We start from the raw sequence: 26,020 nt of genomic DNA, 5'->3' as shown, positions 1-26,020 counted from the left end.
CTGCGAACTGAGGGGTTGAAGGTTCAATTCCAGTCAGGGCACTTAGCTCTGTTGCAGGCTTGATCACTAGCCCTGGTTGGGGTGCATGCAGCAGGCAACCAATGGATGAATCTCTCTCACACTGATGTTCCTCTCTCTCTGTCTTTCCCTCTCCTTTCTACTCTCTCTAAAACTCAATGGAAAACATATTTTCAGGTGAGGATTAACAAAAACAAAAACAAAAAAAATAACAGAAGATATGAAGCCAGAGCAGCCTTTCTCAACAGAGAGAGAAGTAGGTTTTATTACACTAAGGTAACTATTGTATGCAGTGAATTAACTTCTTTCCTGTGTATCTAGATAGAGTGGTACTAATTATGTAATCATCTTTGGAGAATTGAGAAAAATGTCATTCAAATCATTTTTCCATGTTCTGTGACTCAGATGAGCAGAGAATGTGTGTTCTTGAGATCCTCAGAGAATGTGTTTGGGTGATGACAATGGCTTTGTGATTGTCCTGCCATGTCAAAGAAAGGTCCCCACTGGAGCAAAGACAAATTTAAGCTTAGGCTTTAGGGTCCCTCACTTGCACAGGCCTTTCCCAATGCCTTGGGAGAGACCATAGAAGTTTTGAATATATATATTCAAAACAGAAAAGGAAGGAAGAAAAGAATGGGGAAGGGAGGGAAGAAAGGAGGAAGGAAAAGAAAAGGAAAACAACTTGCTATGAATAGTATTTAAAAAACAATCTCAGTTCATTCTTTAGGCATATTGCTGCCCTTTGACACTGTCCTTTGTTATTTGCTTTTTATTTCCACTATATGTATATATATACATGCATATAAGTGTGTGTATGGATAATATCACATTCGGAAACTAGCCTATCTAATGAAGAGGGAATATTCTAATTGACTCTCACTCCCTTGCAAAGATGGCAGCACCCACAGCCAATAAGGAGGGACTATGCTAATTGACTGCCCCACCCTCAAAGATGGCGGTGCCCACAGCCACAAGATGGAGGTGCCCAGTCCCCTCAGCCCCACTGGGGCGGCAGGCACATGGCAATGCCGGGCTCGCGCTCAGGCAGGCCCGGCTGCTCCTCGCACCTGCCTCCAGAGTCCCCCAGTCCCCTCAGCGCCCCAGCCGCCCAGTGCTGGCCCGAGGCACAGGTAACCAGGGCCGGCTGAGGCTTGCATTGCCGGCAGTGGTAGCAGCAGAGGTGTGATGGGGCATCGCCTCCCACCCCTGAGGGCTCCTGGACTGTGAGAGGGGGCAGGCCGGGCTGAGGGACCTCCCCTCCAGTGCATGAATTTTCATGCACTGGGCCTTTAGTATATATATATATATATATATTTCAAATGTGAGATTACCAGAAAATCATCTTATTTCTTTTGATATCTCCCATTCACTCATGCATATACTGAAACAATAACACTATAGTGTAGAGCAAGCATGTCAAACTCGCAGACCGCAGACCGCATGCCTCATTTATTTGGCCTGTGTTAGCCTTTGAGTTTGACATGCTTGGTGTAGAGCATCTACATAGTGTAAGTATGATTACTAGTGTCCTTTGAATTATGTAATGAGAAATATATTTTTGGAGTTTTAAGCCCTCGTGAACTATAGAGGAGCCTTATATCTTTTTCCTCTAAATTTTTAAAAATATTGTTTCTTGAATTTAGGAAAATTGATGTAATTTAGATTTTAGATTTGCTAAAATTAGATTACACCCAGTCTTTTTCTCCAATCCTATGACATACTCTAAAATAACAAATTTAAGCTCTTTAACACTTCTCTCTTACATCATCTCCTGCCTTTACCACCTTCACACCTTATGTTCCAACAAAACTGGGCTGCTTAAAATTTTCTAATCCAGTTGACTCCAGAGCTAGTGATAGAAATTAAGTACATATACAAAAACATATCTTCCACATGGGTTTTTCCACTTTATAGGAGAGTAAATGGCTAATGAGCATGTCAAAAATTTTAACAAAATATTGGTAAGGGGCCCTGACCGATTTGGCTCAGTGGATACAGCGTTGGCCTGCGGACTGAAGGGTCCCAGGTTGGATTCTGGTCAAGGGCATGTACCTTGGTTGTGGGCACATCCCCAGTGAGGGGTGTGCAGGAGGCAGGTGATTGATGTTTCTAACTCTCTATCCCTTTCCCTTCCTCTCTGTAAAACATCAATAAAGTATATTAAAAAAAATATTGGTAAGGGGATTTTCAACTCTAAAAAAAAAGGAGGAGGCATGGCTGGGTAGCTTGGTTGATTAAAGCATCTTCTCAATATGCCAAGGTTGAGTGTTCGATCCCTGGTCATGGCACATACAAGAATCAACCAATGAATGCATAAGTGAGTGAACAACAAATCGATGTTTCTCTCTCTCTTTCTCTTCCCCTTCCTCTCTCAAATAAAAAAATAAAAATTTAAAAACAAATAAACAAAAAAGTGAAGAATATTTAATTATAATATTTTTAAAGCATAACAAGAAAACAAAGAAATATATAAACTATACATACTGGAATTATGATTCTTTAAAAACATCTCTTGACATTACAGACTAATGCAAAGATTAGTGGCTTCAACTCTGCTTGCACTGACAATACTTGTCATTCCAGGAGAGGTATTGTATGTAAAGCTAAGAGTAAACAGAACCTAAGTAGGACTCCTAAGATTGCATTTCTATACCTTAATTTGGACAATTATTGATTATATTTAACAGGAAATATAGTTGACTTCCCATAGGAAATAAGCTCCTCCTGCACTATTTTTCCTCCCACTGGAAAGAAAATATTTTGACTGAGAAAGTAGAATAGAAAGCCAGTTATATAGATGGTGTTCAAAACAAAGTTATTGATTTTAGACTTCATTATAGCTTGTGTTCAAATAAATCAAAAGAGACCTACGAGACAAATGAAGAAAATAAAATAAAAATAGGGGTTATTCCTGTCTCTTTAAAAGATCACTAAAGAAAAAAAGAGGATGAGTCACAAACTACCTCAGCAGAGCTGAAAATTGGGGCAATTCCCTAGAACTCTGTGTGGGGAAGTGGGGGTGTAGTGTGTTTCTACTTAGCAAACAAGCACCTGGCAACAGCAGGGCAGTGACTCAGGACAGTGACTGCTCCAGAGAGGGAGGAAATGGCTCAGCCACTGCTAGAGGCAGGTCTGAGAGCTGTGTCTGAATAATCAGTACATGCCAGGCTCCATTGTCTTAGAAAGAAAAGGTCAGACTGTTTATCCTTTATTCTTCTTAAACAACACTCCAGTCGCCTCTAATTTTCACATTAAAGGCAATTCTATTGTATGCTGTGATGTTAGTCTCTATCCAAACTGTTCTAGAACTTCATAAAGGGAAGTTAATAGAGTTAGATTACCTTAAGAATGAGAGAGAGAGAGAGAGAGAGAGAGAGAGAGAGAGAGAGAGAGAGAGACTAATCTGAGGCTAATTTGACAGATAATGTGCCAAGATTTTTGGCTTCTTGGTTGGTCTTTTAGGAAAGACCTAAAAACCAAAAAAAAGTCAGAAACTACAAAATGTAAGTTCAGCCCAGTTTTAAGGAAGGGTCATAAACAAGAAAGAAACTAAGGTAAATCATTCCAAAAGATAAAATGTGTGGACCTCAATTGTTATTGTGCATAACATCAAAACAAGCTGAGCAAATACCTATCATCTCTGGGAAGCACTCTGAGTTGCTTCTGAACCTAAGGAATCCTGTAGCCAGACAATTAGAAGTCAAAATGAAATCTGAATTTATCTTTTGGTATTGGTGAGAGCTCAATAATAAGAAAGTCTTATTTTGCTTGAAATCACTATCCATTAGATTGTCTAATGCCTGCTGTGACCTATTTGAGTTGTATCTGAATTTTAAAAATCGTTGTTCCATAGATTTAAACAGGGCAGTCCTGAAGCTCTTTGAAATGTAAGAAGTCTGATCCTATCTTATCCCTGGTGATCTTCTTTGAAAGCATGCAAGTGTATTTGTTCCACATATTTCTCCAAAGGAGGTTGCCAACCATCTTTTCTTGACTTGATCCCCAAATACTAATGTCCTGGTGCAGACCTAACCTCCTGTAAAATATTGCGTCTCTATGTTAAATGAACTAAAAGAAAAGAGTCTGGAGGCTTTGTTGGAAATAAATAATAGAGATTTGTTCAAGGGTCTTGGAGTTTGCAGATGGGATACACAGCTAGACAAAACCTCAGATGTTTTCCAAAGAAGAAAGAAAAGTTTAAAACTTCTTATAGTAAAAGGTACATTCTTGAGAAATATCAGTCCTGCATTCTTAGACCTAGGGTTGGTCCAGGATGTCAGGCAGTCAGGAAGATTCATGCCATGTGGTCTGGAAGGTGGGTGCCAATAAGTCTGGTCAGTCTCAGACTGGTCTGGATAATGGATGCCTGATTGGATGTATATGTGAATATTTCAGAGGGTAATCACTGGGTACATGAGCCCTTCAGGGGATAATTAGAAGGTTACCTAGAGGTCCAGATGTATATCTAGGCATTGATACAGGACTGGAAAGTTAAAAAAAGTTGAAGTTCCCAGGCTAGTTAAACAAGGGTGATGTCTTTCCAAATGCCTCAAACTTCATATGTTAATTATTTTAGCAGCTCGGTGAAAATGACTCCATTTTATATGTTCCATATTTTCACTCTTTCCTCACCTAAAAAATAAAAACAAAAACAGAGTGAAATGAAAAATGACAAACCGGTTTGGCTCAGTGGATAGAGCGTCGGCCTGCGGACTGAAGGGTCCCAGGTTTGATTCCGGTCAGGGGCATGTACCTGGGTTGCGGGCACATCCCCGGTGGGAGATGTGCAGGAGGCGGCTGATCGATGTTTCTCTCTCATCGATGTTTCTAACTCTCTATCTCTCTCCCTTCCTCTCTGTAAGAAATCAATAAAATATATTTTAAAAAAAAAGAAAAAAGAAAAATGACAAAGAAGAGCTCTTAAAAATCAACAATATGGCCCTAACCGGTTTGGCTCAGTGGATAGAGCGTCAGCCTGCGGACTGAAGGGTCCCAGGTTCGGTGCCTGTGTTGCAGGCACATCCCCAGTAGGGAGTGTGCAGGAGGCAGCTGATCGATGTTTCTTTCTCATTGATGTTTCTAACTCTCTATTCCTCTCCCTTCCTCTCTGTAAGAAATCAATAAAAAAAAAAAATCAACAATATGGCTTTGCCAGCTATGCTCAGTGCTTAAACGTTGACCTCTGAACCAAGAGGTCACAGTTTGATTCCTGTTCAGGGCACATACCTTGGTTTCGGGCTCGATCCCCAGTGGGGGGCATGCAGGAGGCAGTCCATCGATCAATAATTCTCTCTCATCATTGATCTCTCTCTCTCCCTCCCCTTTGCTCTCTGAAATTAATAAAAATATATTTTTTAAAAAGCAACATGCTAGATAATAAGAGATGAAAAATTATCAGAAAATAAGATAAAAGGATAAAGAAAATGTAATATACATTCTAGGGATTAATGTAGGAGAACATTTGAGGAAGGAGGAGTTTCAGAAAAAGAGCACAATAAAATTTCCTGGAACTGAAGCCATGAGTCTTCAGATTGAAAGGACCCCATTAAGTGTCAGCAGAATAAATGAAAGGCATATAGTCATCATATTACAGAACATGAGGGATGAAAGAATATTGAAAGTGTATTTCAAATCAGTTAACAGGCAAGGGAATAGGAACTGCATGGCATCTGACTGGTTAGAAGCAATTCAGCAACCTAGGAGAAAATGAAGCCATTCTTCAAACATTTTTGAGACAATGATTTTCTTTTCTTTTTTTTCTCCTTTTATTGAATTTATTGGGGTGACACTAGTTAATGAAATTATACAGTTTTTGGTGTACAAGTTTGTCAACACATCATCTGTACACTATATTGGGTGTTCACCACCACAAGTCAAGTCTCCTTTCACTACCATTTATCCCCTGTCCCCAAATTTCCTCCTCCACCTCCCACCCCAGACAATGATTTCTCTTAGACAAATTAATGGTTAAGTATGAGGATAAAGAAAAACATTTGAAGACAAATGATACTTTAAATGTATAGCTTTTGTAGGAAACTACTGAAGAATATACTGCAACAGATGAGAGCGTACCTCTGATCACAAACTTCAGGGACCACAGAAAGGAAATAATTTGACATAGGTAGGAGGCAAAGGAAAGTCCCAGAGTAATAGCGAAAGGACACCCTAAATGATAGCTGTGCAACAAACCCACAATCAATCAATCAAGATTTGAGCAGAAGTTGGGGGTAGCCTCTGGGGAAAAAAATAGAATTGATAAATTATCTGATATGTTTGAACACTGGAAAATACTGGTATTTGACAGATATGATGGAACATGTATAACATTTTTCATGAGAAATTATAAAATGAGGCTGTTATTGTTAAGAAATGACAAAATATGGCAATGATTAATTCTAGGAAAAATAGTGTTTTACAGGAAAGAACATGACTCTGAAGTGTCAACATTTACACAGACATGCAAACGTAACTCTGAATACCAATTTAACCAAAGATGCTATATAATAAAAGCCTAATATGTAAATTAGGCTAATATGCTATATAATAAAAGCCTAATATGTAAATTAGGACCAGGAGTTCAACCAGGGGACGAGACCAGGCCGGCTGGCCAACTGCCTGCAGCACCTCCCCACAGTCGGCCCTGCCTTGCGGGCAGTGGTGGCAGGTGGCTAGGGGAAGGGAGGCCCTGGCCAGCAGCTGGCAGCTGCTAGCATGTTAAACGTCCAGCCTGTTTTGTCTTTTGGACGGAAAGTATAGAGTCAGTCACTGGTGACTGACATGGCGCTTAACATGCTAGGGACCTTACCCATGCACGAATTTTGTTCACTGGGCCTCTACTTGCATTATAACTATCTTCGGAGAGTGACAGATATAAGGAAAGTGGGATTGGTAGTAGAAGAAATACAAATCTTAATTTACCTTTACGGGACATTAATAAATAAATTTGAAATTGATAAATAAGACACACCAGTATAAACAGATTACTTAGACATATGAAGCTAAATACCAGGGGGAAAAAAAGGTAAACGTTAAAAAGAGTTTCATCTGGGATAGGAGATGGAGATGAGCAAGGGATTACAGTAATCATAGTAAGAATACTGTATATTTAAAAGGTTATTACTTTAGCCCTGGCTGGTTTGGCTCAGTGGATAGAGCACCGGCCTGCGAACTGAAGGGTCCTGGGTTCGGTTCTGGTCAAGGGCATGTACCTTGGTTGCGGCACTTCCCCAGTGGGAGGTGTGCAAGAGGCAGCTGATCGATGTTTCTCTCTCATCGATGTTTCTGACTCTCTATCCCTCTCCGTTCCTCTCTCTAAAAAAATCAATAAAATATATATTTTTTAAAAAAGGTTATTACTTTACTTAATTTCTCTCTCCCTCTTCTTTTCTCTTACACACACACACACACACACACACACACACACACACACACTTCTGTGAATTATGACTTTGAATGTCCAAAGAGAGAAAACCATGAGCAAAGACTGATTTCCATTTTTATCACAATTTAGCTTATGGACTTCCTTGTCTTGACTGCTAAATGATAGCAAGACCTTGAATGGAGATGACAGAGTTAATCCCAGGACGTTGGAAGTTTTCTGGGACATAGTTTGTTGGGTTAAGGTTAGGATATGAGTGAGGCTAGGGCTCTGGGAGGGCTGTTGGGGTGCTTTAGGTAGTATATTACAAGTTAGGTTGCCCAGAGTGGAGGAGCAGAAGCATATAGCCAGCCTTGCCACTAGCCCAAATCATGTTTTTGTGCAAATTAGAAAAAAAAAACAACCACTTTCTCAAGCCATTTTACTGCCATCTGCCAGAAAATCATGGAAATAAGTTCATAAATCAGGAATGACTACTGATGTGAACCAAGACCTGTAGAATCCTGTAACAGCTCTGCCTATAACCAAAGGTGAGAAAAGTCTTGCTTACAAACTAATAAAATGTCTCGGACTCAATCCCTGAGAGGATTTGAGTGCTCTGAAGAAAAGCCTTCCCTGTTTCATAATTTCCTTAGGATTATTAATATTCTTCGGAATATTTAGATGATTCATTTCCCCTAAAGTAGGATCTATAAAAATGGGATATGTGTCATATTCATTTCTACAAAGCTCATACTAAACACTGATAATTTCACAAATGAAGGACTAATGTATTAAAAATTATAAAATCTGCCCTAACCGGTTTGGCTCAGTAGATAGAGCATCAGCCTGTGGACTGAAAGGTCCCATGTTCGATTCCGGCCAAGGACATGTACCTTGGTTGCGGGCACATCCCCAGTAGGAGGTGTGCTGGAGGCAGTTGATCGATGTTTCTAACTCTCTATCCCTCTCTTCCTCTCTGTAAAAAATCAATAAAATATATTTAAAAAAATTATAAAATCTTTGCATTCTGTTACTAGGATTTTATTCCTTTCACTTTTGAAAAGTATAGAGCCAGGGCTCTCATGACAACCTGTTTTGTTTTTTTTAATTATTAAATGTATTGAGGTAACATTGGTTAATAACATTATATAAATGAAGAGCATTCTCATAGTAAACTTCAACCTTAACTTTAACTATCAGGTCATAAGCCACACATCTAAGTACCTCATGTAAGTGGAATCATACAGTATTTGTCTTTTTTGTGTGACTGGCTTATTTCACTTAGCACAATGTCCTCAATGTTCATACATGTTGTAGCCAATGTCAGAATTTCTTTTCTTTTTTTTTTTTTAAGGCATATAATATTCCATTGTATTTACACACCACATTTTTCTTATCTATTCCTCTTTCCATGGACACTAGAGTTACTTCCGTGTTTGAGCTATTTGGAATAATGCTGCCTAACCATTGGTGTACTGGTCTCTTTGAGACCCTGCTTTCAATTCTTTTGAGTATGTACCTAGAAATGGAATTGCTGAATCATATGGTAGTTCTATTTTTAATTTTTTGAAGAACCATCATACTGCTTTCCACAGTGGCTGTAGCATTTTACATTTCCATCAAAGGTGCAGAAGGGTTCCAATTTCTTTATATCCTCACCAACACTTATTTTCTGATTTTGGATAGAAGCCACCTTAATGGGTGTGAGGTAGTAACTTGTTTATATTATTAGGATTATTTGGCCTACTTTGAATAGTTTTATAGCCTAAGTACTTTTGTTTCTATTGATTATTTTTTAGTCTATTTATAAAGCTTTGTTTTGTTGTTAGCAATTAATAGATAAAACATACTGCTCTCATTTTCTGAATATTGATCTATAGCATTTCTGACACGAAATAATCAGTGACCTTGAATTGATGACAATATCACATGTGCTTTCCAACCTTGAAATTTGATGTAAAAGTCAGAAAAACAAACCGGTTTCTTTTGTTTGTTTAAGGATTATATATTTGATAATATTAAGAATTACTTATAGGTAGACTATTATTTTAGCTATGACAATGGATATTTTGTGATTATATTTTAAAAAGTGCTCTTATCTTTTATAGATCTCTACTAAAATGTTTAAAGACAAAAGAATATTTATGTTTAAGATTTGCTTCAAATTAATTCAGTGGCAGGTAGGGAATAAGAGTAGGTAGGTTATAGATGAAAAAAAGATTGGCTATCAATTGATAATTGTTGAAACTGGGTGATGTATTCGGGGAGGCTTATTATATTAGTCTCTATTTCTGAGCAAATTGTGATTTTTTTTCCTTATAAAAAGTTTCTAAAGCTGTGTTTAATCTGTTAAATATTATTTAAAAAGATAACATTGCTCAATAGGTTGAGCATCATTCTGTGCACTGAAAGGTCTCTGGTTTTATTCCTGGTCAGGGCACATACCCAGGTTTCAGGTTCGATCCCTGGTTGGGGTGCATACAGGAGGCAACAAATCTATGTTTCTCTCTCATCTCTCTCTCTCTCTCTCTCTCTCTCTCTCTCTCTCTCTCTCCCCCTCCCTCTACCTCTCTCTTCCTGTTTCTCCCTAATCAATAAAAATATTTTTTAAATAAATAATAACATTTGTTAAGTATGGTGAGAGGAGCTTTTTAGTTAATTCAGAAAAGAAAAATGTGAAATGAAATGTGTATATTACACTCACATATTGCTTTTCTTGCATTTGATCCTTACATAGATGATTGTTCTCAAGTATATTAAATTTATATTTTTAAAAATGACTAAATATGCATAATTAGTTGAATGAAACTGAAGCAAAAGCACATTACGCTTGAATTGATGCATAATCAAATCATGCCACTTTCTGCCTACAAACCATAATACAGCTCTATCCAACAGAACTTTCTGCAGTGATGGAAACATTCTATGTCTACTCTGTCAAATATGGTAGCCACTAGCCACATATGGCTATTGCCCTAGCTATATGAGCAAGTGCTTAGTGGGACTGGGGAATGGAAGTTTACATTTTATTGATTTTCATTTATATTTTTAAACACTGTCACTAGAAGATCTGACAAGTTATGTTTTTCAGTGAAGATATATATCCCTCTGACAAGTGAAAAATAAAATTATAAAGTTAATCCATAAATTAAAAATTTGAATTAGAAGTCATACTACTTGACCTAATATACGTTATAGATGTTAAATGTTAAACTGAGGTAGCATTATAAATAAATTGCTTATAAATAATGTTACAGATTTTAAGTGTAGTTAGTCAATTATTATGTGTCTTGTTTTAATATTTCAGTAGAGTACCTTATTAAGGATTTTAAAAATATATATTTTTTTTGATTTCAGAGAGGAAGGGAGAGGGAAAGAGATAAAAACATCAATGATGAGAGAGAATCATTAATCAGCTGTCTCCTGCATGCCCCATACTGGGGATCGAGCCTGCAATGCAGACATGTGCCCTGACAAGGAATCAAACCAGGATCTCCTGGTTTATAGGTTGACACTCAACCACTGAGCAACACCAGCTGGGCCCATATTAAGGATATTTAATAGCTACTATTATTACTACTCCTACTGGAATGCTTAGTATCTGAGGCACTATTAAAGCACGTTATATCTATTCAGTAATTTTATATGTATTTAATGTGTTAAGATTAACACATTTAATCCTTATACCAGCCCTATCAGATAGGTACACTCTTAATCTTCCCATTTTTCAATTAAGAAACCAAGACACAGCCCGGCCGGCATGGCTCAACGGTTGAGCATCAACCTATGAACCAGGAGGTCATGGTTTGATTCCTGATCAGGACACATGCCCAGATTGTGGGCTTGATCCCCAGTGTGGGGTGAATAGGAGACAGCTGATCAATGATTTTCTCTCATCATTGATGTTTCTATCTCTCTCTCCCTGTCCCTTCCTCTCTGAAATCAATAAAATCAATTAAAAAATAAAAAGAAACTAAGACACAGAGAAGTAGTAACTGACTCAATTTTATGCTAGTAACTGCTGGGACTGGGATTTGAATCCAGAAATATGGCTTAAGTCCACATTCTTGATTACTTTGCTATTTTCCTCTCTTGCAATGTGTTAATAAAGAATTTTTCATCACTTTGAAAATAAACCAATGTAGGGTATTGTATTATAAGATTAAATGAAAAAAGGTTATAAAATCAAATATAGAGAATTATTCACTATGTTCACTTCTCCGGGCCCCAAGAAACTATACTTAGGAAAAAAGTTTAAATATGCTTTTGTATCTTTTTCTGTATGTTCAAAATGTCTATAATCAGAAAAATGTTTATTATTAAAATTATAAAGCATATTTAAACATTCTTTCTGGTTTACATTAATATTTCATATTAGAGACAATCTAAATCTAGATTTTATAAAAGTTCATTAAAAATTCTCCTGAGAAGTTTGGTCATATATGTTCCCAGATCCTCACCCTGAGAATTACATTGGTCTTAGTTTAGTCTGAAGAAGCTTTTGCTTCCAATAAGTTATTAAGTCCATATTCCTTAAAGATATGATTTTTATTTGTCAGATACATAAAGTTAAACTTCATTTTTTTCTTGAAGAGAAAAATCATTGGTACTCCATAAAACTGAACTCTTTGAAATGACATTGTAATCTCTCTGATGTTATTATTTAAGATTAGGTCATACTGAAGTAGGGTAGGGCCCTAATCTGATATGACTAGTGACCTTTTATTTATCACTAGAGGCCCGGTGCACGAATTCGTGCACAGGTGGAGTCCAGCTGGCCTGCCCCAATGGGGGCTGATCAGGCTGGCCAGCATGAGGGGGCAGGCCCGGGAGGTTGGCCAGCCAACCCTGCCCCTGACCTGGGGGGTGGGGGCAATCAGGGGGAGGGCCAGCTGGGGGGAGGGGCTGAGGGCCATTGGGAGGAGCCGATCGTGGGCTCCCAAGTGCATGTCATAGTGTCCGATCATTGGTCATTCCGGTCGTTCCGGTCTTTTGGCTTTTATATATATAGATTATTTTTTTTAAAATATATTTTTATTGACTTTAAAGAGGAAGGGAGAGGGAGAGAGAGAGAGAAACATCAATGATGAGAGAAAAATCATTGATCTGCTGCCTCCTTCACGCCCCATACTGGGATTGAGCTTGCAACCTAGGCATGTGCCCTGACCTGAAGTGAACCAGGATCCTTTAGTCCACAGGCCAATGGTCTATCCACTGAGCCAAACCAGCTAGGGCATTGGTGACTTTTAGAAACAGAAAATTTGGAACAGATATGCACACAGGGAGAATGCCATGTAAAGATGAAGGCAGAGAACAGGTTAACCCTTCTAAAGCCATGGAATGCCAGAGATTTCCAGAAAACCACCAGAAGCTAGGGAAGAGGCATGGAACAGATTCTTCCTTACATCCCTCCAAAGGAACCAACCCTAGTCTCTGACTTCTAGCCTCCAGAACTGAGAGGCAATAAATTCCTGTTGCTCAGGCCACTCAGTTTGTGGCTCTTTGTTACAGCAGTCCTGGGAAAGTAATACAAGTCAACTACAGACAACTCAAATGTCCATCAGGTTTTAAAATATGGTATATTTATACAAAAGGGTATGTTGATGCAAGAAATGTCCAAACCTGTAGAGAATTTTTATAAGTTCATTTGAGCCATTCTGACTATATATGCCAGAGAGCAAGATCTTAAATACTCCAGAGAACAGTTTGCAGCTTCTTTTATTCATTTGAAATTAAGGAGAGAAGATTACATGGAGGTGGGGGAAAACAAGTCAGGGAATGGATTATAGGATCACAATTACTACATACCAACAAAAATGAACTAACTACAGCTACACTCAACACCACCAATAAATCTTACAAACATAAACAAAAGAATCATACTCAAAAGTATACATGTAATATAATCCCATGTATACCGAGTCAAAACTATAAATTAGTCAAAACTAATTTATGGCCCTGGCCAGGGTGGCTCAGTTGGTTGGAATGCCATCCCATACACCAAAAGGTTTCAGGTTTAAATCTCAGGCAGGGCACATACCCAGGTTGTGGGTTCTATCCCTGGTCAGGGCTCATATGGCAGGCAACCGATGGATGTTTCTCTTTCTGCCTTTGTCTCATTCTCCCTTCCCTGGTCATCTGAGTAGTCATTTTTCAGGCATACAGCTTCTTAAGTAGAAAATTGATCTTTACCTTAAGCAAGCTCTGTCCATTTTTTTTTTTTTTGGTGCATTTAGTGTAACACTTCTTTTAATATGCCCTTTTTCAGACCCCTCAGAAGCAAAACCGCCTAGTTTAACACCTTTGAAAGAATTAAAACTGCCCTTAAGAGAGCACATAATTTTGTTAACTATCTTGTAATCCAAGCTCCACCTTACTTTCCCCCTATCTTCATGTAATCTTTCTTTCTTTCTTTTTGTTATTTAATTCAAAATGCATTAAAAAAGCTGCAAACTGCATTCTGAGAAACATTTTCTCAGTCTGTTGAAGTCTTGCTCTCGGCCTATCCATTGTTTGGCTCAAATAAATTTTTATAAAAATTCTCTATAGGTTTGTCAGATGTTCTTACCTTAACACTGTTTATTGGACATTGATCTTATTACTACAGGGTTCTTTGTGACTGAGCTGTAAAGAATTTCATCCTAGCCCTGGCTGGGTGACTCAGTTGGTTGGTGTGTTGAACTGTACACCAAAAAGATTTCAGGTTCAATTCTGGTTGGGGCGAGTAAGAGAGGCAACTAATTGGTTTTTTTCCTCTTAAATAGATCTCTCTCTCTCTCTCTCTCTCTCTCTCTCTCTCTCTCTCTCTCTCTCCCTCTCTCTTCCCCTTCTCTCTCTAAAAAAAAAGTCAATAAAAACATGCAGGCCTCCCCTGACCTTGTCAAGTTTAGTGTGTAGCCCCTTTTTCTATTCACAACCCTCAAGAGAGCACATAACCTTGTTAACTATCCTGTAATCCAATCCCCTGCCCTTTTTCTTCCACTTTAATGTAATTTTCCTTAACTTCCTCCTTAATTTCAAACGAATAAAAGAAACTGCAAAACTGTCCTTCTCTGATGCATTTGAGATCTTGTTTCCAGTCAATTATCATTAGTTTGAGTCAAGTAAACTCCTAAATTCTTTACAGTTTTGGACATTTCTTACAGCAACAATATTGTTTAACAAATTAGGCCTGATTCCTGTTATGGGGAAAAAAGATAGCAAATGATCATCAACATGTTAAAAAAGCCTTGACAGTATAGGAGATATTTTTCTCTCCCAGTATTTTATACACACAGCCACACCCACATGCATATGTGTTTGTTTCCTTACCTGATGAACACACACTAGTTAGTCAAGAGAAACCTGTTATAATAGGCAATATACTCAGTGCCAGCCCTGCCCTTCTGTGACAGGAAAAAGGAGACATAACACCATACAATGTTCTGCTTTAGAATGGTCAAAGGGCCCGCTCTCCCTCCTGGAGCATTCCTGTGCCTTTCCCTCTCTATTTCCCCAACAGGCGTGTATCTCATAAACTCAAAGGGACCCCACCTGGGGAGCAATGGGCAGGGGCAGCTCATCTCAGGCTAATCCCCTGAACCTGTCCCTAAGGCTCCCTTTTCTCTGATTCTACCCACCTAGTCTCTCTCCTGTTGCTTCTCCTATCCTAGGCCTTTCCTCGTTTCACTGTCCCCAGGTTTAATAAATGCACTTTCAAATTAAAAAACAAACAAATCAATGAAAATAGCCTTCTGTACTCAAGGTAAAGCAAAGCCATTTCAATAACTAATGATTTAGCCCAGTTTAAAATATGTAGTCCCTAAAGCAAAATAGCTATTGATTTGCTCACATTTATTACTCATGACCAAAAAAAGGAACAATTAAAATGTAAATAAAAACGTTGTTAGGACTGAGATGTGGTTTTTAAGAATCTAAGTATTTATTAATTGTTGCCTGGTGATGCCCCTCTATATAAATGTACCTATAAAATATAAAGCCTGGCCAATGTGACTCAGTGACTAGAGCATTAGTCTACACACCGAAGGGTCTTGGGTTTGATTCCTGGTCAAGGGCACATACATACCTGTGTTGCAGGTTCTATCCCTGGTTGGGCATGTGGTGGTGTGTGCAACTAATAGGTGTGTTCTCTCTCTCTCTCCGTCCCCCCCCCCCCCCCCCCCCGCCTTCCACTCTCTCTAAAAATCAATGGAAAAAATATCCTCAGGTGAGGATTAACTATATATATATATATATATATATAACTTATTTTCTTTCCCATCACCATTTACCCTCCCATACCCTCTTCCACCTCCACAATCACCACACTGTTGTCTGTAAACATGAGCTCTTTCTCTTTTTTTCTCAATCTCCCTCCTCCCGCCCCGCTTCCCACCCCAGGTGGTGAAGATATCTTGCAGGTATGATACATAATGTCACATAAGAAAATAGCAACAATGGAAGATATTGAGGGTTTTTCTGAAGATGTGAAAGAACAGTTGTAGTTATTTAACACAATTTTGATAATATTAACAGTGTTCTATCACTTTACATCTTGGTACTTGTCTAGATTGGATTCTCTAGGAAGCAGATGCTGATAAAAAGTTATGAATTTGAGATATTTATTGGGAAGTTAACATTTGGGAAAGTAAAAAGGTTTGGGCAGGAAAAATTGTCACAATATACTGCAGAGCTGACAAAGTCTCTGCCAGTTCAGCAGGGAGATCTGAAGAAAAGATAGGCCCTTACAAAGGTCCAGTGTCAGGCTAGGCCTATACCGCCACCTGTTCAGTCAACGGCCCAGTGCCACCCTGAAAATAGCATGACCTCTATTGAAAGCTAAAGGAAACCCCTACAAAACAGCTGGAGTTCCTTGTTCATCACACTCGTTGCTGCTGGAAAGAGTGCTTTCTTGACAGGGAATCCAGGCTGCTTACCTCCGTATCTACCCCAGGACTGTAGGATGGCATGAGTAACATTTTGGTGGCTGTGTATTTGGAGATGAAAATTAATTAGGCTAGAATAAGAGTTGTTCGCGAAGTGCACTAGAATTCTAAAATTCCACCTGGGTAATTTATAGTGGTACATGACCATCAATTCCTTAGGCAACTAGAGTGGTCACCACCACTAGATTAGGGATTTAAAATATTGGATGTTGCTTAAGACCTCTAAAATGATAACAATATTGTTATTCCCATTTCATCCCAAATAAGTTGCTCCCAGTGGGACAACTCAGGATTTGTGCTTGTGATGGCTCATAACAGGTCAAACTGCCTCAGTTGCGAAATGGGCAAAGTGAGCTCAGAATGGCTCTTGGAGGATGATGAGAATCATTTATTTTATAAAAATCAAGAAGAATTTAAGAAAGCCAGATGGGTTCTTTTTGATGCATCACTATTTTTATTTGCGTGTTCTGTGCAAGTTTCACAGTAGTGATGGACAGAAAAACAAGGGTTTTTGTGGGGGAGGCCAGGTGGGGGGAGCGTGCATTATAGCATAGTGCTCAACATAGGGATGGTTCTGGAGTGTCAGCAATTACTAGTGATTGGGCTTTGGACAGATTTCTGAACCCTCAGTGCCTCAGTTTCCTGATTTGTTAGACAAGGACTGCAATTGTGCCGACATCATGGAGTTGTTATGAGGATGAAATAATGTAACACATGCAATCCCTGGCTGGGGAAGGGCTCAATACCTGTTAGCTATTATTCTACTTCTCTTTCTCCTTCCTCTTCCTTCTCCAATGGGGGGTAAAATGCTTTCCAGTTGAATTTTGTCACCTGCTCTCAAGATTAGCAAAACGTTAACAAAACTTGGGAGGAGGGTAAAATTGAGAGAGTCCATAAGTCTGACAGAATTCAGCATGTCTGCTTTGGGCCACGTCTTTGTTTTTCACCACTATGTTCTCAGTACCGTTCTGTGTGAGGAGCTAGGTGTAAAAAAATGGCTGCTACCCTGAGCAGCAGTCTATTTGAAAAACAAATGGACATATAAATGATTAATGAAAATGAAAGTACACATAAAAGTAAGTTCTAAATGTACTGTATAGAGACCATAAGCAATGTAGGAATCTAGTTTCATTTTGCTGAAATTGGCTGGTGTGGATTTTTTCCCCCCAAAATTACATACGATCTTTTTTATTTTTCTTAATATATTTTTTTTATCAGTGTCTATTGTTTTGATCATTGAAAGGTGATACCATTTGGGGTGAAATTGTGAGGGTGAGCTCTTGTACAGTAATACAAGGAAATGTCATATGTTTATCTTAGAATTTAAAATACATTAAGCTAGCTCAAAAGAAAGCAAGCTTAAATTTAAATATGATATCATTATATCTTAATATTGTTAGCTTATTAATGCTCTCAACCACCAGATGTGTTAAGATGGCAAACATAGGAAGAACTGATGAATGCTTTGAAAAAAGACTACCAGGAAGGCTTAGATTTTTTTAGTTGTTGATTTCTCAATAAGTTTGTCTTTAATGTATTTTTACTATTTTACCTAGCCAATCAGGCTCATCCACTGGCCTTCTTCATTCCAGGAATCCCTTTTGGTCATTCAGTAGTTAAAGTAAAAAAGGTAGCTGGGCCAGATCATGTAGGATCACAGTTTTCAGACTATAGAAAGCAGGTCTTTGGGTTAAAAGGTACTTTACATTGCCCATCATACTCTTCTCCTCCATGGGTAAACATGCTCTGTGCCTTGTGGGAGATACATACACACACACAGAGTAGGTATGGATGAAAACAAAAAGGGGGTTCTATGGAAAGTAACCTCATCGGGCGATCTGATCTAAATTCCTAACTGGGCAGGTTATGTGGGGTAGTCATGCCCTAGACATATAATTTTAGTGAAAGGTTTTAAGCCAGCCCTGTCCATTGTTCTTATGCATCTAGGTTAACACACCTGTTAAATACTCTTCAGCCCTAGCCGGTTTGGCTCAGTGGATAGAGCGTCAGCCTGCAGACTGAAAGGTTCCAGGTTCGATTCAGGTCAAGGGCACATCCCCAGTAGGGGGTGTGCAGGCGACAGCTGATCGGTTTCTCTTTCATTGATGTTTCTAACTTCCTATCCCTCTCCCTTCCTCCTTATAAAAAAATCAGTGAAATATATATTTAAAAAAAAAATCCTAGCCCTAACCGGTTTGGCTCAGTGGGATAGAGTGTCAGCCTGCGGACTGAAAGGTCCCAGGTTCAAGTTCCCAGGTTCGATTCCGGTCAAGGGCATGTACCTTGGTTACAGGCGCATCCCCAGTAGGAGGTGTGCAGGAGGCAGCTGATCGATGTTTCTCTCTCATCGATGTTTCTAACTCTCTATCCCTCTTTTTTCCTCTCTGAAAAAAAAAATCAATAAAATATATTTTTAAAAAAATAATTAAAAAAAAATCCTAGAGATGGACCTGCCTGCACGCTCCCCGGCTGGGTGAGTAATGAGAGGAAGTGCTGGTAAACGGGAGGCATGTCCTCAGGTGTCCTAGGAACGCGCTCCCTCCCTCCTCCCCGTCTGCTTCTGCGTGGCGTGACAGTGCACCAGCCCGCGTCAAGAGACCAATCCAGGACGGCGACACCTTCCCCCGCTCGCCCCACCCGCCCCTTTCGCCATCGCCCACTCGGGACAGGCTGACAACCTAGACAGCGCCCGGGCTTGTCTGACTGTTCCATCTCCTCCCACCCGGCCAACGCCCCCGCCGCTTGCGCGCGGCCCGGCTGCCGCAGTCCCCAGCGAGCATGCGCGACCGGCCGAGCATGCTCCGTAGCGCGCGCGGCGCCCGGGAGCCTCGCCGAGCGGCTGCTGACGCGGAGGTCTCTGCGGCAGCGGTGGCAGAGACAGGAAGTGAGGCGGTCCGACCGTGTGACCGCGACGGCGGAGACCGAGGCGGAAGGGCCCCTGCGGCGACGTCGTCTACCGGGTGGGCCGAGGGGGCTGAGCACTTAGGGGACTCGCCGGCTCCGAAGCCGGATCCCGAACCGGGCAGGATGGATCATCACCAGCTCGGGACTGGCCGCTACCAGGTGGTGAGTTCCTGGCCGCCGCCCCCGCCCCCGCCCGGCCTCCGGCGCCGCCGGTGGCCCGGGGACTGTCTCCCGCCGCGGCCGCCGGAGTTCCCTCCCTCGGGTTATTCCCGGAGGGGACGTGCTGGCTTTCCCCTTTCCTCTCCTGGCCGGACTTGCTTCTTTCGCGTCTCCCGTGGAGCCTGTCTCTGCCCTCCTTGGAGACCCTGCCCTCCGGACTCGGCTCCTTGCGTAGCTCCCCGCCCCGCGCCCCCACCCTCTGCGCCGCTGTCAACATCCCCTCCATTGGAACACGTCTCTCAGATATATTTTCTCGCTTCCTCGATCATTTCCTCATTTCCTGACCCAGCCACTTGGGAGCCATTCCCCTGGATTGTCTGCTGGAATGGCACTGAGCTCACGTACCTGCTGGGAAGGTGATCGGCGTCACAAGTGGAAGTGGGGGCGGAGCGGGGAGGGGGGATGTCAGCATTCCGGGGCGCGGCCCGATGGGGACCTGCCAAAACATGGTGGGTTTAAACACGGTGCAGCTGGAGAGCAGTGGTGATGCGGCTCTGGTCTCCGAGCTCTAGTTAACCTTGTCATTTTGTCCTTTTTCATATTGCTGGTATTAAAAGTGACTGTATTCTTTTTTTTTTCTATCCCCGTATCATGTATGTATGTATGTGTTTGCCGGTGGGGAAACAGGGAGTTTTACTAGAAAAATGCTAATCTTGTTAGAAAACACATTTTTCATTCCGTACATGGTTTTCCAGTTGAACCTTATAAACCTTTGTGTGTTGAAATGAGTGAAAAGTGTTCCATTTTCAGTGTCATGTTGTTGAATATAGTTTTCCCTTTAGTATTCTGGTAGTATCATTGGAGATTCTTTTTAAAAAAATATATATTTTATTGATTTTTTACAGAGAGGAAGGGAGAGGGATAGAGAGTTAGAAACATGGATGAGAGAGAAACATCGGTCAGCTGCCTCCTGCACACCCCCTACTGGGGATGTGCCCGCTACCAAGGTACATGCCCTTGACCGGAATCGAACCTGGGACCCTTGAGTCCGCAGGCCGGCGCTCTGTCCACTGAGCCAAACTAGTCAGGGCTCGTTGGAGATTCTTATTGTGAACCCTCTTTAAAAAATTGACCTAGCAATAGTTGGCTATTTTGTTGCAGCTAAGTAGCATGTTATTCCGTAAACTTTGATATAGTAATTTATTTCGTTAAACCTATTTTACTGAGAATGGAGAAAAACATTAATACGCTTATGGTGCAATTAAATAGTACTCTGTGACATTTTACAAATGTATATATGTTAGTGGAGATTTCACCTTTCAAATCTATTTGCACATGTGAAAGTTAGTTGTGAACTTGGAATTTCAGTTAACTGCATTTTGAGAAAAATGAAGGCTACTGGAAGATGAAATCCCAGGGTATGTAAGTTTGCATTTTTCTAAGATAAAAGCTCATGATACTTCCATTTCATCTGGTTTACATCTTGTAAAACCTCCAAATGATCCATATTCTGAATTCTTTGGGAATTTATCTTTTTTTTTTTTTAGGACAGTTTGGAAAATATTGCTGCCAACATGTAAGGCATTTTTCAAGTTGTCAGTGTATATGGGTTTGGTGGTTTTATTTTTTTAAAAGGTATTCTTATTTTTGCAGACATTAACAAAAATAAAATGCAGTAGGTAAATAATGAGTACTATTGCCAGTGGGACTTCTGGTTTTTTTTTTTGTTGTTGTGTTTTTGTCATCTTGTTTCTTTCCTGTTCCTATTTGCTTTCCTTAATGGCATTAGCTGATTTGAATTCTTTCTCTTTGGGGATTTTGCTTATCAGAATTAACCACGTTCTCATGCAGAAGTCACTACTCAAAACATTTTTAACTGATATAGCTGTGCCTTAAACTAATTTATTATATTGTCACATTTGCTTTCAGTGGTTACAACTAGTTAAAACTTAACTATTAGCTTTTAAAAGTTTCTAACACCAAAGTATTGAAATTTGCTCTTTCAGTTTTAAGGCTTTTGTTCCCTCTACACCATCTTTCAAAATAAGTGGACAATATCATATTTTATTGTGTGTGTTTTGTTTTGTTTTCAAACTGGAGATATGTCCTACATAGACTTTGAATGGGTGGAGGCATTCCCTTAGAGTAGAGGGCAAAAATCAGTTCTAAAGATACTACTCACTTTAAGTAGATAGGGCATCTGTTTGTTTTCCTTGAAGGCAAAGTGTTGAGAATCTTAGCATAGTTTAAATTTGGATTTTAATTCCTGTTACTACATAGTAATTTCATCTGGTTTTGTTAAAAACTGCCTGATCAATAACTGTAACTAGGTGTATGCCAGAGAAGCAGCTGACTTGGTTTCCAGTAGGCTATTATCTAGGGACCAATCTGTAGTTGTGGCTCATATGATGAACACAACTTGTGTGGCTGCCTTTAGCTCAGTTTTTTTTTTTTTTTTTTTTTTTTAATAAACTCTGGAAAGATTAATAAACTTGAGTAATAAACAATTTAAGTTGTAAAGCTGGAGACAGGCAAGCATGCTTAGGAGTGAGGTATTTGGCATTCCATATTGGAGATTTAGCATAGATGCGCAGGACCATCAAAATGACTTACGACCATTAACCAATGCACAAGTTTTATGTGGAAACTTTTTCCCATGGTCTCTTCCCTTCCAATGTTAAATGGGTCTGAATTTTGTTAAGTAAAGCAGTGGATAACAGTGTAGAGCTACAAAAAGCCTTGATTGTTATCTGTCTAATTTCAGAAAAAGTCAGGTATGATAGGTAGTTTCATTGTGTTATGGGAAATTCAGTTTTGTATAGTAGGAAATGAGCAATGTTGCCAAACTATGAAGTAGTTGACATGGCTTGAAGCTGTTAGGCCACATTCTACTTTGATGTTCTGTATTTTAAAGGATTATAGGCCTGTAACAAGCTAACTGCTAAGATTTCAAAGGTATTCTGTGTCAAAGTTAAATTGGCACTGTATATTGTAGCAGCAGTTTCCCAAACTGTATTTCAGAATGATGAAATAGTCTTAGAAGATTTGTAACATATGTTAACATAATAAAACATACATTTGCATTTTAAAACCATGAGAAATTCTGAAGTATGATGGTTTGGATTTGTTTAACCTAGCCTAAACCTTGGCCACAGATTTTTGAAAGAAAATTTTAAGATTATATTAGCGCCAGCACCAGTTTGGCTCAGTGGATAGAGTGTCAGCCTGCGGACTGAAGGGTCCCGGGTTCGATTCCGGTCAAGGGCATGTACTTTGGTTGCGGGCACATCCCCAGTGGGACATGTGCAGGAGGTAGCTGGTTGATGTTTCTCTCTCATCGATGTTTCTAACTCTCTGTCCCTCTCCCTTCCTCTCTGTAAAAAATCAATAAAATATATTAAAAAAAAAGATTATATTAACATTTCCAAAATGTTAGTTTTCTATGAACATAATGAAGTGTTCATATTATAAAGATACTTTGCTGTTTTATCTGGAGAATTAGTTACCCTTGATAAATCAGCTGGGAAGGAGTTTGACTATTAATGGTTAAAAAAATGTGTTAAAGTCATCGGGGCTTATATTTAGGATGTGTTTTTTACAATTTGCGAACCCTTGGCTTCATTAGGATTATTATGAGTTATATAATATAATATACTTATTATATATAGTATATATTATATATACTATATGTCTACACTATATACATAGTATAGAGACTGGTACATGAAAAATAAATATTACAAATAATGTCAAGTAAATAAACTATAAAATATTAAAAATATTTTGGAGAAACCAATATGGCGGCATAGGTAAACACCGGAAATTGCTACTTCGCACAACCACTTCAAATATACAACTAAAAGACAAAACGGACATCACCCAGAACCACAGGAAGGCTGGCTGAGTGGAAATTCTACAACTAGAAGGAAAGAGAAAAGCACACTGAGGCTCAGAGGAGGTGCAGAAGTAAAGTGCAGAGGTACGGAGGCACACGTGGAAAGGGCTGGCAACTGAGGACGCTGTTGTCTTTTTCAGTTGGGAGGGAGACACAAGCTCCCGACTGCTCTGAACTCCAGTTCTGGGCGAGTCTCTGGGTACATACGGGGAGAAACTGGACTGTCTGGCATCGGTCAGAACTCGAGGGTGGCTTTCTCTCAGAGGTGCTTGCAGCGATTACCGCGGGACACTGAGACCCAGGGCCTCTTAGGGCAGGGCTGAGGATCAGCCATAGCGGTTTGCTCTGCCCTGTTGATTCCCTGAGACCCCGCCCCACCCAGATTGTTCGCAGAGGCTTTTGCATATGAATGGCCTGGTCCTGTGCAATCTAAAATTACCTAACAAACTGCAGCTGGGCCAGACAGACCCAGAACATCCAAAAGAAGGCCCATGTCCCCAAGCAGCTTGCATTGCTTTACAGCTGGGCCTCATTTGGGCACCTCAAAACCCCAAACAAAGAAGAGGAATCTGCAGATCTCTCCATAGCTCCTGCTGGGTAGCCTCAGGCAGAGGCTAAATTAGCACCTCGTTAGACATCCAAGAGCCAGTGTACCCAGTGATCAGAGTGGGACCATCCAGATTACACCTGGGTAACCCAAACGACTTCCAAAATATAGAGAAGGTATTAGCAAACTAAGTTCCAACTTTTGTTTTTGTAAATAAAGTTTTACACAGCCATACCCATTCATTTACAATGGCAGGAATGAGTATTTGAGCCAGAGTCCACCAAGCCAAATCTATATTTGTTATTCTGCCCCTTACAGAAAAAGTTTACTGATTCCCCCATATAGACCATTACCGTCATCTGGAACGTTCCCTCATGATCCCTCCCTTTCAATTTCTACCCCTCACATGATCTTTATTCTGTTCCTCCCCACCCTCACACTTCAAATTAGTTTTGTATATACTAGAATCATACACCATATTGTCTGCAAAGTTTCTTTCACCCTGCATGAAGTTTTGGAGATTGATCCATGTTATTGTGTATATCAGTAGCTTATCTCTTTTTATTGCTGAATAGTACTGTATTTTATTGTATAAGTTGTATAACTATACTACAATTTGTTTATCCATTGCTCTGTTGATAGACAGTTGGATTGTTTCATGTTTTTGGCTATTTTGGATAAAACTGTTAGGAATATTCTTATTCAAATTTTTTGTGGACATGTTTTTTATTTATTTCTCTTGGGTAGAATTACTGGGCAATAGGGTAAGTGTATATTTAATTTTATGAGAAACCACTAGACTTTTCCCCAAAGTAGTATCATTTTTACTTCCACCAATACTGAATGAAAGTTTTGGTTGCTTTACCACCTTTCCAAAATTTTGACATAGTCAGTATTTTTAATTTTAGCCATTCTGTTAGGTTTACTGGATTTTTGAGGTATAAATTTCTGTTCTAAACATACATATCCCTTGAATTGACCTTCCTATATTGTACAGTGCCATATCTTTTTTTTTTGTACAGTGCCATATCTTAGCAGTTCTTGTCTCCACCCCCCCCCCCCCCCTTAATTTTTATGCACTAACTGATGGAGTCCAGCAGAACATCCTTATTCTTAAACCATAATGTATTCTCTCTTACATTCCTGTCGGGGTTTTTCCTGTTTATTTCTCATTTAAAGTTCTGTTCCACACCCTTCTAGGTTGTTTGCCTCAAAAAATCCTATTCTTTAATGTAAAAACTCCTACGAAACTGTAATTGGTAGAAGGAGGCATCTGTCATCAATGTCAAGGTAGAGGAAAAATTGAGAATCACCATATTAGAGAACTTGTTATCCTGAATTATCTTTTTTGGTGTGTCTTTCTACTTCTAAACTGGTGTTCTTTCTCACAGGTGTTACAGAGGTCTGTGAATATCTGATTTTTATTTCATCTTTAAAATAGGTTTAAAAAACTGTAGTTGAGGAAATTCACACTCCAGACGTGTTTTATACTAAGCTTCCAAAGTTTGAAGACTAGTATTGTGTTAACTTGTGTTGCCAGGGTAATTTGTTTTGGAGTGGACCCCAGATTAAAGTTTCTCTGGCTATTTCTGTGTGTGTAGTGGTATTAACTGAAAGTATGTCATTGAGTTCAGCTCATTAAAAAAAATTATATGGATGAATATACTACATCAGTTCATGTGAATGATGCTGAATCAAATGCTAGCCATTACTTAGGCATATTTGAGCAGTACAAGATGTAGTAATGGTATAATATTTGTGTACTAACAAGTAAATACATTGGCATTATATCATGAAAATACAACATTATAGATAGTTTATATGCTTATTTTATGTTTTGAGTGCCTCTTGTCAGATTTATGCATAAGTAAGGTTTTAGATATCATTAAACTATGGCGCAAAGGTCCTTTGACTAATTTGTTCACTTCATATATAATAATTTATAAAGTATCTCTGTATGCCAAGTTCTAGGTACTGGTGAACAAGACAGTTAAGTTCTTGTCTCATGTCACATACTTTGGTGGAGGAGAAGTAGATAAGTGATTTAAAGAAAATGAAGCAGGTTGATGGAATAAATAATATATTTTATCAATACTAGTGTAGAAGTAATAGAACAATAATGACTGCATTATGTCAGGAATATGCTGAGAACTCTACTAAATGCTTTAGACATATGAGCACATTTAATCTTAAGTTTAAATAACTATGGAATA

The 26,020-nt window shown here is 39.4% G+C and overlaps 1 protein-coding gene and 1 long non-coding RNA gene across 3 annotated transcripts in view; one reads left to right on the top strand and one right to left on the bottom strand.

Moving 5' to 3' along the window:
- The window catches only part of LOC118652057, a 35,359-nt gene extending 15,568 nt beyond the window's left edge, over positions 1–19,791 (bottom strand). The window contains exon 1 of one of the 2 annotated variants that reach the window (XR_004966417.1): positions 19,771–19,791. This is a non-coding gene — a long non-coding RNA (uncharacterized LOC118652057). Of the gene's footprint in view, positions 1–4,463; positions 4,644–19,770 lie in introns of those variants that run through there. The other variant, XR_004966418.1, reaches the window with a different exon arrangement.
- The window catches only part of NDFIP2 (Nedd4 family interacting protein 2), a 69,443-nt gene continuing 62,488 nt past the window's right edge, over positions 19,066–26,020 (top strand). Inside the window, exon 1 of the mRNA XM_036301904.1 lies at positions 19,066–19,368. Coding sequence (XP_036157797.1) covers positions 19,081–19,368 — 288 coding nt within the window. The 5' untranslated portion in view covers positions 19,066–19,080. The remainder of the gene's footprint in view (positions 19,369–26,020) is intronic.

The sequence above is a fragment of the Myotis myotis genome, unplaced genomic scaffold, assembly GCF_014108235.1.
Source record: "Myotis myotis isolate mMyoMyo1 unplaced genomic scaffold, mMyoMyo1.p scaffold_m19_p_3, whole genome shotgun sequence".
Classification (NCBI taxonomy): domain Eukaryota; kingdom Metazoa; phylum Chordata; class Mammalia; order Chiroptera; family Vespertilionidae; genus Myotis; species Myotis myotis.
Note: the sequence above shows the minus strand (reverse complement) of the source record. Positions and strands in the feature narration are given on the sequence as shown.